We start from the raw sequence: 17,385 nt of genomic DNA, 5'->3' as shown, positions 1-17,385 counted from the left end.
CACTCTGAGCACTGGCTCCACATTCCCATTGGCCGCTGGGAGGGCGAGATGCGGTGCCTGAGGGTGATAGCCGGGTGAGCTGCTTGCATGCCTCCGCCTAGGAGCCGGACCTGCTGCTAGCGCGGTGTCAGAACAGGTAGGAACTAGCTCTGCCGATGGGACTTTTAAAGCCCAGTCGGCGTTGCTGACCAGAGCCGCCGTGATCCAGTGCCTTACATTCCGCGACCCAGTACTGGGTTGTGACCCGCAGTTTGAAAACCACTGACCTACGTGACACTCCAGTTTCCACTGGCTCAAGGAACAAGCCAACTCACATCCCTGCCTAGACACTAGAACACTCGGCTGCCTCGTTTGCCAATGTTTTCTGTTGGCCAATTCTTACAGTAACCCTAAAATATAAACAATTGTAGACCGTGTTCTCTCTGTTCAGCATATTGCACGAAAAGGTGTCAGTTTCACTGTTATGCCCAGCCTTTGCTTTCAAGAGTAAAGCTGATTGTTACCATTGGACTCTGTTCGAGTCTAGCCTGAGTCTCGATAAGAATCTCTGAACAGCTTGGAGTCTAATACTGTATACAGTCATCAGAAGCCTCCATTGGACACAATTGGTAGCACACATGCAAAGGACACCCAGGAATGACTGTCTATATCCTGAACTTTCCAAATCTCAAGGGAAGATTAACCCTCTGCTCACTGTACTGGTGATAGGAGAGACAATGGGAGTGGGGTGGAGGGGAACAAATCAATTTGTCTTTGTTTTATTGTCAGGAAACCTTTAATAAACAAACAAACACATCCAGCAAATTCAAAAATGAAGATCTGGGGGGAAAACCTCTTGCTTAACAAAATATTCTTCACCAGTCTGGCATCTTGTTTACTATTTCATGACACTTTACATTCAGTATCATTAGATCTGCTCTGAAGACTTCATTAACCTACATTTTCCCCATTGAATGTGCTTTAATTACTGGTTGCTTGGTCATTTTGGATGAGAAGACCCCATTTCTCAGACTCAGCAAGAGCTGAATATTTCACCACACTGCGTTTTTATGTTAGTATCATAACATAGTGAAAGCTCATAATTTAGTAGCAGAGGGCCTGGTAACCATGGAAACAATGTTTAGAGAGAGATACCCCCCAAACTACAGATTACGTACAGTGCTAAACGCTCTGATCAAATAATTCAATTAAAATGTTATGTCAAAGTCCAGCCCTACGCATTGTGCTGCCCAAGGCCAAATTCAGTATCTAAGCACCCTCAGTTCTCTGTCCATTCTATCGCTTCCCTTTAAAACAGGTACTGAGCTATCAGACAAAGGCTTTTTGTATTAAGCTTTCTATGTAGAAGGATTTTTTAACATACTCTCTGTCTTTCTTGCATTTCTTTTCTTCTCTTTCCATTCCCCTGTCCTTCATTTCAGTTTTCCATTTTGCTGCCTATTCTGGTGGACCATCTTTTTCACTGTTCATTCTCACTCAGTCTTACTTGTCTATGGTTTCTATTAGGAACAAACAAATAATATTAATACTATATTAAAAAGAATTGAGTTTCACAGACATAATGATAGCATTAACTAATATGTACACATACATTTATGTCCAGAGACACACATGTATTCACACAAGAGGAATGTTTAAAATTCCTATTGGCAAAGACATACGTAAAATATCTAGTAATAATCACAAGAGTCACTCTAGTACCATTAGGATATACTGTACTATTGATACTACCAAGGACCTTTGTGACTCTACAGATATTTTCTCATCTGTTGATTTATGAATCGTTCAGTAAAATTACACATCCTGACCAACAAAAATAGTGGCAAGAAACAACAAAAATACTGGCAAGAAACTATCAGCAAACATGCAAAAATAAATGAAAACCACACACCACAGCTGCAACCTTACTATGGCTGTGATTTCACTATAGTAAAATATGACATCATAAGAAAAGCAGTGTGGAAAAAAAATCAACTAAAATGTATTGCATTTACATTGGTGACCTCTACTCTCAGAATCCCAGTCCACACCAGAATGGCCTTCAAGTCAATTTAAATGTAAATATCTGAAAACATTTGTATTCAAATATAATAATATATTTTCTAATTATTAATATTGTCTGGGATTGCAGATGTGTGTCAGTTCAAAAACACATTGTAAAACCCTTCAGTACTACTTCCTCCTCATTTCCTCTCTTCCATGTATACTCTTTTCCCTCTCTATTTAAATTTACATCATATTTACCCTTCCAAAGAAGTGTTTTAATCAACAATTGTATTATGGTTTGCATCCAAGTATAACCAATACCTGTGCCCCATAGAAAGTTATTTGTTTTTGCTTTAAATGTGTAAATGACTGTCACAGTTGATTAAATAATGGCATGTGATTTGTTGAACACCCCTATACCACCTAAAATGTAGGAAAATTGTGGTTAAAACTGTACCCAAATCATGGTTTCATGACACCCCTGCTTTGCTCTTCTTGTTGAGATGATGCCATCAGCGCTCCTCAGTTTGCCCCAAACCTTCTATTCCTCCACGATTTGTATATTAACATTCTTTTCGCTCTCATTTTTTATTACATTTAGAAGAGAAAGCATCCAGTTCGACAAAGAATTCTGGTTGACTGAATGAATCTTGCTCCTATAGCCCCAATCCTGCAAACTGCTCTGTGTGTGATCAGGAGTCTGACAGCACAGAGCAGCTTCCAGGAGCTAGTTTTACTCAGTGACCAGAATTTTTCATGGAACTCAACATTCTCCCTTCCAACAGAGAGAATCAGGCCGAAAGGAAGGTCACTACAAGAGCTGTGATGGAACAGGCGGTCAGGTACCCACCAGGGAATACTGAAGTATGGCCAAGAGGAACCATGTACAAGATCTAGCTATTATTTACTAAATATTTTTATGGAAGTTAAACAAAGCGGTTGACAGAACAAATTATTTTCTTCCATAAATATTAAAATGGAGAGAGAAATTCTATGCTGAATTTTTTTTAAAAAAAATTCAGTGTAATGTAACTTTGCATTTTCTGTGTATACATTTTTATGAATTTTTTTAATTTCCTTTAGAACTGTCTCAAAAGCTCTTTTTTAACTGAATTTAGTATATTTTTTTATTCTTTACTGCCCTCTTATGGCTTGCAACTTTAGGGAAAAAATAATTTTCCTTAGGTCAAATTTAACTTAAAGAGCCACTTTCCGTTTGGAACATAGTTCATTTAAAAAAAAAAAAAAAAAAAAAGGATAAAAGTAGTTTCAGGTAGTACACTGCCCCTGAGCACCGGTGCCAGTTCTTGTGGTTTTATATCACTTTACTCTCTTTTTAAAATTGTTTCCTCTCCCTTGCTGCTGGGTGAAAGAGTCATATAAAGAACAGGGGAAAGTAAATAAATAATCAATTATTAGAAAAGTAGCAATAAAAGGTTGGGTTTGGGGTACAGGTAACATCATCCCCTAATACAGATTTGATTTCAGAGTCAAATGCCTACAAAAGAAGGGCCCATTGGGTAAGTGCATATTTGTCCAATTTCTCTTGAGAGGAAGTAGGCATGCCATTCATCTGTTGTTTTTTTTTAAATGGTTTGTCCCCTGTCCAGTACTGAGACAAAACTGGACGCTGTTTTGTCCAGTATCACAGATAGGACATGCTATTTTGATGAGCACGCACTGCTTCACCTTTCACCAGCGTGACCTTGCACCCCCACAAGTATGAGATCGTGCCAGCAGGGCCGGAAGAGCATACTCTTCAAAATGGTGTCCTCCATGCAGTGTGACACTGCATGCATGTCAGCGGAGGTGGAGTCACACAGGCAGGTGTGGGCCCACACCGTTCCCGAAAGTACCAGAATGTCTGGTATTCTGGGCATGCATGAGTGGCCACCCTAAGAGGAAGGGTTTGAGGAACATAGCCTGGGGCAATGGACCTCTGGACATTTCATTGGATGCAGTGGTGCCAGGGGAAGTCAAGGTTTTAATCTTTACAAGGTAGTTTTCAGATATCCTTTTGATGTAGTTAACATTGTTTAATATGTTTAATAAAGTTGCAGCCAGCTGACTCTACTTTGTTTTCAGTCTTTACTGCCTAACTGCTGTGTCCTCTACAAATCAGGAGTGTCTAACTAGACAGAAAGCTAATTAAATCTGCTGTCTGGGGAAGATATTCCGAAATTATTGTAGAAATATCCTGTAAGACAACATGCGGCGGTACTAAAAAAAAACAGCCCAAATGTGATTATACTGCAGTGTGTGCTATCAAAACTCAGTAGGAGCAGCAATTCCATGAATGCTCAAAATAAACTTCTTATGAAATTCACCCATTTTTTTAAGTGATACAAATTCCCACTAATTTACAATATTGAACCATTCAAAGAAAGCAGGGTTTGATTTAAGCAGAAAATGATTATAAATATCAAAGTATCAAAATGATTATTAATGATACATTGTTTAATATGGACAAAGAATAAAATTATGTTGCAAAACTTATTAATGGAATTCGGTGGGAGACCTTGAACCAGTGCTTCCTGCTCCAGTACCAGCCCCAAACTACGTGGGGCAAACAGGGCACCAGAAATTCTGCCACTGGTTTGTATGACAATTGGTACTCTATAACCAGGTCTAAACTGATAAACTTCCATGCCAAAGACACAAGTAATTATTTTGAAGCCAGTCTAGATGTGTTTTGCCAATGATGTTTCAAAAATGCAGAAGCAAACAAAAACCCGTATACAAATGCAAGTTTCATCTACTGGAAAAAAACAATCTCTCTCTTATTATAAAGCTGTTCTTACCAGACTCCAATAATTTTATAAATGCTAGTGTTTGTGCTGTTTAAGGCAAATATTGTAGACTCAGTCTCACAGTGTTCCCGAAATACTGTTTTTGTTATTAATTTATTTTCAGTTTTGAAGCGTTACACATTGTTAGGAACATAGTCTCCCTTGTGGTCTGCTCCTGCTGTTTCTATTCAATTCCAATCTTGTAAATTTAGGAACACAACCTCTCTGGTGGTCCCATGTAAACTGATTACTTACAAAATTATTTCCAGAGAGATACTAACGCCAGTGATGATTAATTTGCAGAATGGCGTATGCAATGACGCTTTTGAGAATGGGTTCATCAGTGATGCTAAAGCATTGACAGTGGCAAGTAAAATGTTTCTGGGCAAGAATGAGGGAAGGGATTCGTAATAACTGGTTTATAGAGATAAGACAGAAAGGGAAGGAGCATTGACTGAACCCTGGCTGGGAAAAAATTGGAATTCTTGGGAATTACATTACCAAATAGCAACAGAGGGTCCTGTGGCACCTTTAAGACTAACAGAAGTATTGGGAGCATAAGCTTTCCTTGCATCTGAAGAAGTGAGGTTCTTACCCACGAAAGCTTATGCTCCCAATACTTCTGTTAGTCTTAAAGGTGCCACAGGACCCTCTGTTGCTTTTTACAGATTCAGACTAACACGGCTACCCCCTGATACTTATTACCAAATAGGTGTGCTGAGTCCCCACCTTCCTTTGATGGAAAAACAATCCTGTAATTCGCATTAGCCAAATGTTAATTATACCCACAAAAAAGTACTTGTATTGCCTCTATATGCACAGCGCAGGGGTGCACTGCACAAGTGCTAAATACTTATGGACTGTTTATCAAGGAACATGATCTTTCTAGCTGCAACTGTGTGGTGCAAGCAGCAACTGACCACAGACTCGTCCCCGTTAGCCACTTGTTCCCCTGGAAGCTGGAAGTGAAGTTTTCCACTTGCATTGGGCCATTTCAATGTCCTGATTGTGTTTGTACAGTAATGGAAAAATTGAGTTTCACTTTTCAATTCTATATGCTATTCCAGATGTGTTCATTTACAGTTGGCTTTTGCCTTGTGCGTGGGTAGCTTTTGCTATGAGATGGTCTTTGGATTTACTATTTGCTTTTGTTTCATGTTTGAGTGATTGCAAAATGGGATCCACTTGCAATTATTCCTAAGTGACATGTATCCCAATATCCCTGATAACCCTGAATTAAAAGGCAGATGAGAATTTATTAAACCAGTATCTACAGACTATTCTACACAAATCAGGCTAATGGTCACCTCCAGTGGGAATATATTTAAATAGAGAAGCTTGCAACATCCCTGAATGGATCAAGTTTCATTGATGAAACTAGTCTGTTTTTTTACTTTGAAACAGGAAACAAGAGATGATCCCTACTGTGACAGGGCAGTTCTCTTCTGAAGATGTTTTCTGAGGCAAAGATACCAAATAAAAGATCAAGGTTTAAAAAACAAACAAACAAACAAACAAACAAAGATAAGAAAAGTCACCATAAAACTGGCTGCATCAGAAAGCCACATGATTATTACATTATGAAATATTCGGTAATGAAAAATGATCATTTTTATTCTTTATTTAGTCCAATATTAATATATCTGACAAAATTATGTCAGTATAATATGAACATGTGATCTCAAAGATAAGAAATTGATTTTTAAATTGGATTTCCCATGTTTCATGCCATTTATTATCTACAGCTGCCCTGGACCTTATAATATGTTAAATATAATTTTCACAAACTGATGAAAATGGTCCCAATGCCATTTTGGTTGTAAGTGTTCTTAAAACACTGTACAGTACAATACTTTTGACAAATAATCTTTGTCAAGAACCTTAGGTTAGCTCTGTACTGCTCATGTAAGTTATATCAGTAGGCTTTACCCTCCCACAGCATGAAAAGCTGTTAGAAACAACACATTACTATTTTTTAAAGAAATCTTACATGCAAATCAGAAAGTCCTGTCATATATTTTTCAGGGCTAAGATATATTTTTAATGGAAATAATTCTGTGCGGTGGCAGTGAAATTAAAATGGGAAGTAAAATAGGTGATTTGGTAATCTAGGCACCAAAGCATCTGTGCAATATTTATGGGTACTATATTCTATGGCATATTGCACTACAGTATACATATATGAATATATATGTTTGTGGTATATTAAACCATAACACAGGCATGCTATACAGTGTATATATTTAAATATACAGTGAAAATGGATATAATCCGATATATGGAATTTATTCACAGTTCCACAAGGAGAAAATAATTGTGCTGTTTATCTAATTAAAGATGCACTATTTCCATTTTCCAAGAGAAGAACCAATTCATTTAACAACTTCTTAAAAATAAAGGCATGCTGCCCCTGTGCAGGTATTGATGGCAAACTTTTGGTTAATAAACTTTTAATTTTAGGACTATATTATGGCAAATTACAAGAGATACATACTTCAAAAATTGGTGGTGGGGGCAATGGAGGGTGGTTTATACACTAAAGCAGCTTAAACTAGGAAAAAATCAAGTGCATCCTTAAAAGGTAATAAGAATGACAGCAATCCAAATGTCAGAAACTGGAAACATTCAGAGAAGAGTTTTAGTGAAGAGAAATGAGCAAGAGAACACGGAGGAGAAAACTACCTTTAAGAAGCGGATATTTATATGACAGCCCTGAAAAAGACAGGAGAAGGAGAAAAACTTCTGCATTAGTAAAGGGCTAGCAAAGCAAAGCACCAACAGTTATCAGCAGCAGGACACAAGGATAAAAGCAGCAACTCCAATACACACCAGAAAGTACAAAAATGGATGTGTTAGTTATGCAGGTCACAGCACAAGCAGGAAAAAGGAAATACCCTCATCACCAATAAGAAACATGGAACAGTACAGTAGGGTACAGTGATGCAACGCTCTCTATATCTGTTATTCATTTTAGAAAGTGGATGAGACATCTAAAGCAGCTGATACTAATGTTTTAATTAATGCTGACCCCAATCCTGCAACCACACACACTTCAGATTATGCATGTAACACCGCGGATATCAATGGGATTACTGGCGTTTGTAAAGCTAAGTATGTGTATGAGTGGTTGTAGGATTGGAGTCTTAATATCAAAACTACAATAGGGAGATGTGATGCTACAAAAAATCCCCTTGGGATTTTCCCCTTAATTAGAATGGTTGGGGACTGTTCTCCGCACCGGAGTCTGGACGTTTTATCAAGGGGTCGTGCAGTCACGCTTCATGGCCTCATGTTCCCTCCAGAGAGAATCAAGGGCAGAGGACTCTGCCTACCACCGCTTTTGGGCAGTCAGAACAATTTAGTGAGCACCATGAGTGGGATCCATAACCACAGGAACTCAGAGAAGAAAAACTTTTCTAAATTGAGAACAGGTTTTACGTCCGTCAGTTAAATCAGAGATTTGGGTTGATTCTAATTTTATTGGAACTAGTTCAGCTATCTTTTGTGCTAGGCATACAGACAACTTAATGTATGGTGTGATGAATATAGGGGGATGGTGGAATCCTATTCATTAAAGGCAGCATTATTTAGTGGCTATTGGGTGATTGCCATGATGTGGTCATTTGCCAGCTTTAGATGGTGCTTAGAGCCTGTAGTATATTTCATTCAGTCAGCTCAAGAGAGAATACTCTACCCTTCCTAATATTATGACACAGCTGCAGTTTGCTTTTTTAAAAATTAAGCAAACAGAGCTAAAAACTTTTTTCCTTTTTCCGTTTTCTGCTTTTCAGGACATAGCATCGAAGGGCATATAAAAAAAGGGAATAGGATTGTTAAGAGCAGATTTATAAGTTATGGGTACACTGAGAATTATCTTAAAGTTGGTGAGATTAAAAACTTGGAGGAAAGCTGACCCAGTCAGTGCATTTATTGCCCCTTGCTTCTTTGGCCATTTTCTTGATTCCGTTTTACAGTTGTTTGGATATGGTCCTGTAAATAAATGATGGGTTGAAAAGCTTTGCGGGCAAATGGACAACCTGGAGGGAAAACAGGACACCCACGATGTCTATCACTATCCATCAGCACCCTAAGATTATACAGAAGAATCTGCTTTATTTCTGTCTATATTCTTATAGGTGGTATAGAATGCAACATGCCTATAGCTAAGACTATCTGATACTTTCAGGTATAAAAGCCTTTTTTCAATTTCTTTTAACTTTACCAAACAAACCATTTTCCATGTTGCTGGTTTACCTAATGGTATTTTTTTTAAATGTTTTCTTACGTTTCTGCTAAAGCAGTTCAGACATTTCTGTGAATGAGATTAGGGAAAAATATCTTGTTTTGCCCATGTTTAAAAAATGCCTACAACTGTTTCACTGAGAAGCTCTAGTGCCTCCAAGCTTTGCAACAGGGACTTCAATTTTAGCATCCCTTTGTGTCAGGGATGTATCTTTTTGCTGTCTCTGTGCAAAGTCACTCAAATTAAGCCTAGTTATTAGATTCTGAAATATTGCAGTTTTCACATGGCTCAGTAGAAGCTTCTTAGAGTTTGGCAGATAAATTCTCTGAAGCTCCCATCTGCAAATACTGCTTTTTCTGATAGAAGAAAAACAAGATAAAGCTACAGAAAACAAATTTAATACAGAAGAAATATTTGTTTCTAATGAACTATCGACACTGAAAATGCCTGTTAAAAAGCTAAATTTCACCAAGGCAATCTCGACTTTGCTGTGCTTATTTACAGAAGTTTCTTACTCCCCGATCAAATCTCTCTTTTGCTCTGTCTGCTCCTAGATTTAGTAGGAAATTGACATATCAACCCTAAACTGAATATGACTCAAAATGTTATAAGTATTTAAGAGAAACTGGGCTAACACAATGAAATGTTTATTCATGCACTAACTGGGACATATTGCTTCGCTCAAAATGGATTAAACTTGCTCCTAAATGAAGATGTGCAATTGTCTAATCTCATGTCTTTCACTAACTCCTTTTTCCTCCCAGTGATCTTCAGAACATCTCTTTTAGAAGTTCTCCTAACTTCCTTTGTCAACATTTTCATAACTATGGGAAGGAGCCCATTTGGCCATTGTGTCTTACCATTACTCAGTAACCAATTTTTCTATTACCTATTCTGGAGTGACTCTCTTCCATTCATTATTCCTTCTGATGCTTGAGGAAAATGTATTCCTGTCATCGATATCCTCTCTTCTTCTTTGTGAGCAAATGAGGCAAAGAATTAAGTACTCTGCATTGGTAACCTCTTCCATCACTAAGCTTACACTAGGTAAGGTTGTCAGAAGTGCCTAAACAACTTGCAAGTCTAACTCCTATTTTCAAAAGTCACTTCGGAGCCTAAGTCCCACTGACTTTTAGTGAGACTTACGCTCCTAAGGGCCAGATTTTCAAAGGTATTTAGGAGTCTAAAGATTTAGGTAAGTGCCTAGTGGGATATTTAGAAGTACTTGGGTACCTAACTCACATTCATTTAAATGGGAGTTAAGTGCCTAAGTGCTTTTGAAAACTCCACTAGCTGTCTAGCTGCATCTTTAGGTACCTATATAACCTTGAAAATCTGGCCCTAGGTGCCTAAGTCACTTTTGAAATAGGGTCTCATGCTCTTCAGAACCAGTTATGTATTTCTGAACATTTCTTATAGACCTCATCAGTTCTTGACCATTTAACTCTAAGTTTTGAAGTTTTTCTTATTCTTTATTTTTGCTCCATTTTATATTGGACACTCAATTTCAAATTCTAAAGTTTGCTGCCACCCTTTGCAGCTGAGGCTTTGTGTACCTTTCACCTGCCATTTTCTAATATTTATAATTTGTGGTTCTTTATTCATACACAATAGCTTTTTTAAAATAACGCATGAATTGCTAGATCTTACATATTGGCCGTGAGAATATATAGTAGTCCGCTTTGCTTTAAACAGCTCCCATTTTCCCTTTTTCTCCCACACCAAATTTCTTCTACCAAATGTGTACAGTCTGGGAATATTACCTTCTGAAGTCCCTTTCCCTTTATTTACTTGGACTCTGAGTCATACTGATTTTATTCCATTGGTCCTCCACTATAGGGCCTATAAAAAAATTATTATGCTTAAAATTAATTCAGACTGACTTGAATACTGCATCATGGATTGTAAAGTGGGTCAAGGACTATAAACTGAGAACTTAACATGTTCAATGCCTGATGTCCTCTATTCTTTTTCACCTCTTTCCACTGTAAGTCAATGATACCTGTTCTGGGCTATCATCTGGTTTCTGATCTCTCTTCAGGTCTATCTGTCCCTGTCCTTTGTGTTCTTGACCAAATTATGTCTCTGGTAAACTGGCTCTCAGGATCAGCAGCTTTTTCTTGAAAGGCTCCCAAAGCTGACTGGGAACTGATTGCAGATGGCAGAACAGCAGCACCGTTCACCTAGGAAGTACCACTGGCTCATAAACAGCAGCATACTTCTCAGCATAATCTCCCTATCCACTCAGGGTAGCTTACCTAAAGAAAAATGAATAAACAAACCTAAAATTAGAGGGAGACAGACAACTCAAGGACACAATGGGAAGAGAGATGATCACAGAGTCAGCATCAGGTGTACCCTGTCTAGGGATACTGGGCAACCCTGGTAAAATAAGGGTTAATTTGGCTTAGGCTATGCTAGCAAACACATAGCCCTACAATTAATTACATTTAATTTGCTTATGCAAAACATGCCCCCAAAATACACCTTTATTGAGGGGAAGGGGAGAGAAAGAAGATACAATAAATAAAAGAGGCTTTGTTCTATTTTTTATATAAATGTTATGTACGGGTAAAAACTCTGCCATAGCCAGTCAAATAAGAACTTTATTTATTTACTGGCTTGCTTACCAAAAGCACCCAGGAGCTGAATAATTACAAGAGTCATATAGAGATCACATCCCATTGGCTGCGCTTGTCTATTTGTTGTATGAGAGATGATTTCCTTTGGTTTCTAGAGTGCTGAGCTACCAAAGTCAGATGTCCAGTATTCAGGTGCCTACATCACTGCTTATTAGAAACACAACACAGTAACACCTCTTAAAAAACACAAAGCACATACTCTGAATAGGTGCCAAATGTGAAATTCTCACAAGGAGGGACAATAGATCTATCATGTGAGCCATTTTAAGACCTCACAAAAAGAATGAAACCTATGCCTATTAAAATCAAACATTCATTGGAAGTCATTTCAAGTGTGCAGAACTTACTATTTGCAGTATTTTACTCATAAAAAACCGGACACCAGTTTATTTAATTAATATTTCAGTTAATAAGTTTAATTAAAGAATATTACTGGCAAAACAGCTAATAAACATTTAACTAAATAGCCCAAGTCTCCCAGATGCTTAGTGCCCTCAAGTTACATTAGAGTGCTAATGTAGACTCAAGCATATTTTGCCAGTCATGTTTTATATTAAGGATACATTTATAAATAGTTTAGAAAGGTTAGTACATGATTAAGAGATGTTGTCTGTAACAAGAACAGGAGTACTTGTGGCACCTTAGAGACTAACAAATTTATTAGAGCATAAGCTTTCGTGTGGGTTGTAGCCCACGAAAGCTTATGCTCTAATAAATTTGTTAGTCTCTAAGGTGCCACAAGTACTCCTGTTCTTTTTGCGGATACAGACTAACACGGCTGCTACTCTGAAACCTGTCTGTAACAAGTTATCAGAAGCTGGGCATAAGCACATTAGCAGATGAATACACATAAGAACGGCCATACTGGGTCAGACCAATGGTCCATCTAGCCCAGTATCCTATCTTCCGACAGTGGCCAATGCCAGGTGCTTCAGAGGGAATAAGCAGAAGAGGCTATCATCGAGTGATCCATCCCCTGTCATCTGCTCCCAGCTTCTGGCAGTCAGAGGCTAGGGACACCCAGAGCATGGGGTTGCATCCCTGACCATCTTGTCTAAGAGCCATTCATGGATATATCGTCCACATACTTATCTAATATTTTTTTGAATCCCGTTATAGTTTGGCCTTCACAATATCCCCTGGTGATGAGCTCCACAGGTTGACTGTGCGTTGCGTGAAATACTTATGTTAATTTTAAGAACAGCTGCCCATAAATTTCATTGGGTAACACCTTGTTCTTCTGTTATGTGAAGGAGTAAATAACATTTCCTTATTCAGTTTCTCAACACCAGTCACGATTTATAGACCTCTATCATATCCCATCTTAGTCATCTCTTTTCCAAACTGAAAAGTTCCAGTCTTTTTAATTTCTCCTTGTACAGAAGCTGTTGCATACCATTAATCATTTTTATTGTCCTTCTCCATACCTTTTCCAATTCTAATATATCTTTTTTGAGATGGGATGACCAGAACTGCAAGCAGTATTCAGTGTGTGGGCATATCATGGATTTATATAGTGGCATTATTATATTTACTACCTTATTATCTACCCCTTTCCTAATCATTCCTAACATTCTGTTAGCTTTTTTGACTGTCACTGCAAGTTGAGCAGATGTTTTCAGAGGAATATCCACAGTGTCTGCAAGATCTCTTTCTTGAGTGGTAGCAGCTAATTAAGATCCCATCATTTTGTATGCACAGTTGTTTTCATACAGTATGTATGTTTTCCTATGTGCACTGCTTTGCATTTGTCAACCCTGAATTTCATCTGCCATTTTGTTACCCAGTCACCAAGAAGGTGTTAGAGATGGTCATAAACTATCATTATCAGCCACCTATTGACCTGTTGGATTTTTTTTTAAATTAACCATTTATTAACACTGTTCATTTATAAATGGTTAATATATTATTATTTATAAATGTATTGTTAATATAAAGTGTGACCATTTTTCCTCCTTTTTTTGGAGGGGTTCAAAATTTGAAATATTTTAATCTGTAATTCACGTATTTCCGGCAGGTTCATGATCAAGAGCATATCATTACAACTTCCTTGTGCTTGTAGCAAACTTTATAGTTTGTAGCACACTTTAATTGCTGACAAACTGTTTTCCAATCACATGTTTAGTGGTAAAATGCCCAAAATGGACAGCCAGAATGAATATATTTTTGAGGAAAGTAATGATGTTTTAAAAGAAAGCAGTCTCATACTTCTCAGCAATAATATTGACCTAGGCTTGGATTTTTCCCCCCCAGTTCTGGCCATGCCTTAAATCTGCATTTCACGTAAGTTCCTACCTTGTACCCTGTACTGATGTTATGACAGGACCCATGATTGCTGATCCACGGTAGGCCAAAGAGGAGACCTCACTTTTCTCATAACGAATAGTCAAAACAAATGAACATTAGCTTCATTTATTTCTGGCAGCTGATGCGCAACACCAAGTGCATTACCCTTTCTTTTTATTTTGGCACATGTCTTTGTGCTGTAGCGGTCATGAGAAATGCATAACTGGATTTTCATTTCTACATTATCAACACCCATCATGAATGAACACACACACACAGTAACCCAGTTCAAAAAATTGTATACTGCACAGTAAAACCTAAAGGAGGAAATAACACACAATCTATCAAGGGCTTTTCATATGCCATCATTCATTTCAATAGTCTCCCTTTAGTAAAATATTACTGATGAACATATAGAAGAGATTTAAAGTGTAAAAAAAATGTATATTTTAAATGAGTTAAAGCTCCTGAAAAGGCGGCATTTGTTATCCAAATTTGGGACATATGATCATTTTGCATTTTGTAGACAACCCAGATTTTTTTGCATATATGAAAAATAGTGACAATTGAATAACACTGAAATATCTTCTGAGACCAGGAAGCGGTTGTTTTAAGTTTTTACCTTATTTACAACTTTACTTATTTGGCATTATAACATTAGCACTTTTTCTTATCCCTTGTAAAATGGTTCTTACAAAAGGTTGTAAGAAAATTAAAAAAAAAATAACCCCAAGTGATATATTTTACCATTACATATAACCCCCTGACCCCACTCCCACATCAGCAAGGAAAAAAAAAACGTAAGAAAAGAAACCCTAAAACTTTCCCCACATCTTTTTGTGTCTGCAACATCAACTTTATCTGTCTACAGACTTAGCCTCAAAACAGCACTAGATGTCATTTTAAATTTGAAACACCTGTATTCATAGTCCAATGGGAAAAAGTCTAATCTAGATAGGATAAAATGTAAACAGGATCTTGAGTAGGAAAGACCTAATACTGCAAAATAAATTTATGCTGGAGAAAGTACAATTGTACATGGAAGAAAATGAAAATATCAACTGGAGTTTTAAACACTTCTCAAATGTATAAAATAAATCCTATTTCATGCTGCAGACCACAAGTATAGCAGCTGATCCCAGCATAGACTCAAGAGCAATAAAAGCACCTATTCTTTTTGAAAGCTGAATGCTGTTTTTCCTCATTTTCTTAGGTTAACCTGTGTTTTATAATAACAGTGCAGAATTCTGTCTTTTGGTAAACATAAAAAATTATAATTTCAGAGCTAAAGAAGCAGGCTTGTATTGTGTGTGCAAGGCAGGCATTTTATTTATGTCTGAGATAAATAATTTGAGTCAAATCCTCAAATGCCTTATTAGGAAAGAGGAAACATGACACCATGCCACGAATGTCTCAAAAAAATTGCAGATGCGGCCAGGAGGACTACGGAGTTCACAAGAGTATATTTGTGGCTTTGCTGGAACCAAAACTGTTCCCACCTGTGCCGGGCCCTATTGCTACTGGGTCTGTCTAGGTGTAATGAACAGCAAGCAGATATGTTTTTTCTGCAGTTTCTCTTTCCTGTACATAAGCAGAAATGTCACTCACTTACCTGAGACTTCTGCACCCACATTAGTGAGTTCAGTGATTCAGGACAGAGCCCTTTGTAAATATTTTTAAAGCTCTAAATAATCAATGCTTGACAAATAATAATAATTTCCTCCTAAAAAATTAAATTACTGTGCACCCCCTGAAACTAATATTAAAATGCTACTAGTTCTGGGCCCACAGTGTTTAACATTATTGACAAACTATCAGCCCAATCTTCTAAGTAGCCCAAAAATACACCCTACAAGAATGCACAGCAAAAATTATAACGTATCTCAATAATGAGCCGCCTTATTCTTTTTTTAAAAAAGCATCTCTGAGTTTAATTCAATTATATAACAAGGGGGAAACATATGCAAAACATAGCTAGCACTCCTTATATTTAATCCTCACCTCAAATTTCTGTCTGAGTTCTACATTTCCATCATCATCAGCTTCTGGAATTGGGACATTGTAGTATTCACCTTCTTCTTGGTTAAGCAACTTGTACCTGTGGAACACATGGAAGCGGGGTGACGGGCCAAATTAATTTTACTTCTCATTAAAATATATTTAGTATCGTATATGTGGCCTGTCTGAAAATATAGGACGAAATCCCATCCCTACTGAAGTCAATGGCATCATTCCCAGTCATGTCAATAGGGCCAGAATTTCAACCACTGTCACAATAGTGTAGTAAAACTATTTTATAAGGCTTAAAGTGGACATGTAATTCATTAAATAAGACAAGGACCCGACAAGATGTTGTTTTGTAAAATCAGTTACTATGTGTTTCTGAGCAGGGTTATATTGATCATGATATATTTACTGTTATATATACACTTGCGTATTCAAGATCAATACAACGCCCACATTGCCAAATTCTGCTCTCTGAATTGAGTTTGCAGCACTGGCTGGTTACAGGAGGAGTTTCACACACAAATTCAAATGCACGTTTTTGCTTTTAGTATTTTAATTTTGGGGAGATTATTTATAATTTAAATGCTCCATGTTTAATTTAATGATCCATGAATTTAAACACAGGAAATTATGCAAAAAGCATAAGGAATGTCTTGGGGTTGAAAATATTGCTATGTAACTTTTTAAAACTTCCTCTCTTTCTAGGGCACCTCTTACCATCCACACGCTGGAATTTTCATAAGCTCTGACACCCCAAATGAAAGAGATCCCATGAAATCATTTCTAGTCGTTCGATCCCAGTCCCAAACTTCTATAGATAACCGTCGATCTTTGTCTGTAGGTTTCAATTTACTACAAAAAGGGAAGAAAAAATTAGAAAAAAGTAGGCATGCTTTAAGTTTTCAAAAGTACAATTCAATAAACCACATGGTGCTACATAGATAATATAGCATTACAAAAGGATTGAACTTACAATGTAAATGACTCATTCCAATGTGGGTTTAGAGTGGAACGGATGGTTTTTGTTTTTTGTTTACTTTCATTCTTCGGGTCAGGGATAAGTTTCAGCTTCACATATGGATCTGAAAGTCCATTTGGATCCATAGGGATTAAGTTTTTTGCTTCTCGTACTGCAAATGTAAAATGTATAATGTATTATGTATCTATTCATAGAAGAGAAATAGCATAATGCTAATTATATAGGACTACAAAACATTAACAACAAAAGAATAACGTTAAGTCACAGGAAAGAAAAATGTAAATTACTGATTTTAAGCATATTAGAAAATAAAACTAAAAAACCCCCATGCAGATCCACTAATGAGATCAGGTTAGTGGACAAAACTTTGACTGTCGTGGGCTGAGGTTCATTTCTGGATATTTGCTTCTGCCCTGAGCATGACAGGAAGAAATGGTCAGTTAGTTAGACAAT

The 17,385-nt window shown here is 37.2% G+C and overlaps 1 protein-coding gene across 2 annotated transcripts in view; it reads right to left on the bottom strand.

Moving 5' to 3' along the window:
• Positions 1-17,385, bottom strand: part of PRKCA (protein kinase C alpha) — a 297,369-nt gene that overhangs the window by 41,882 nt on the left and 238,102 nt on the right. For both annotated transcript variants that reach the window (XM_026654585.2, XM_026654586.2), the window contains exons 6-8: positions 16,927-17,083; positions 16,671-16,805; positions 15,948-16,044 (exon numbers count right to left, since the gene is read on the bottom strand). In XM_026654585.2, coding sequence (XP_026510370.1) covers positions 15,948-16,044; positions 16,671-16,805; positions 16,927-17,083 — 389 coding nt within the window. The remainder of the gene's footprint in view (positions 1-15,947; positions 16,045-16,670; positions 16,806-16,926; positions 17,084-17,385) is intronic.

This window comes from Terrapene carolina, unplaced genomic scaffold (genome assembly GCF_002925995.2).
Source record: "Terrapene carolina triunguis isolate 2854851 unplaced genomic scaffold, T_m_triunguis-2.0 Scaffold192, whole genome shotgun sequence".
NCBI classification, from domain to species: Eukaryota; Metazoa; Chordata; order Testudines; family Emydidae; genus Terrapene; species Terrapene triunguis.
This window is presented reverse-complemented; position numbering and strand designations above follow the sequence as displayed.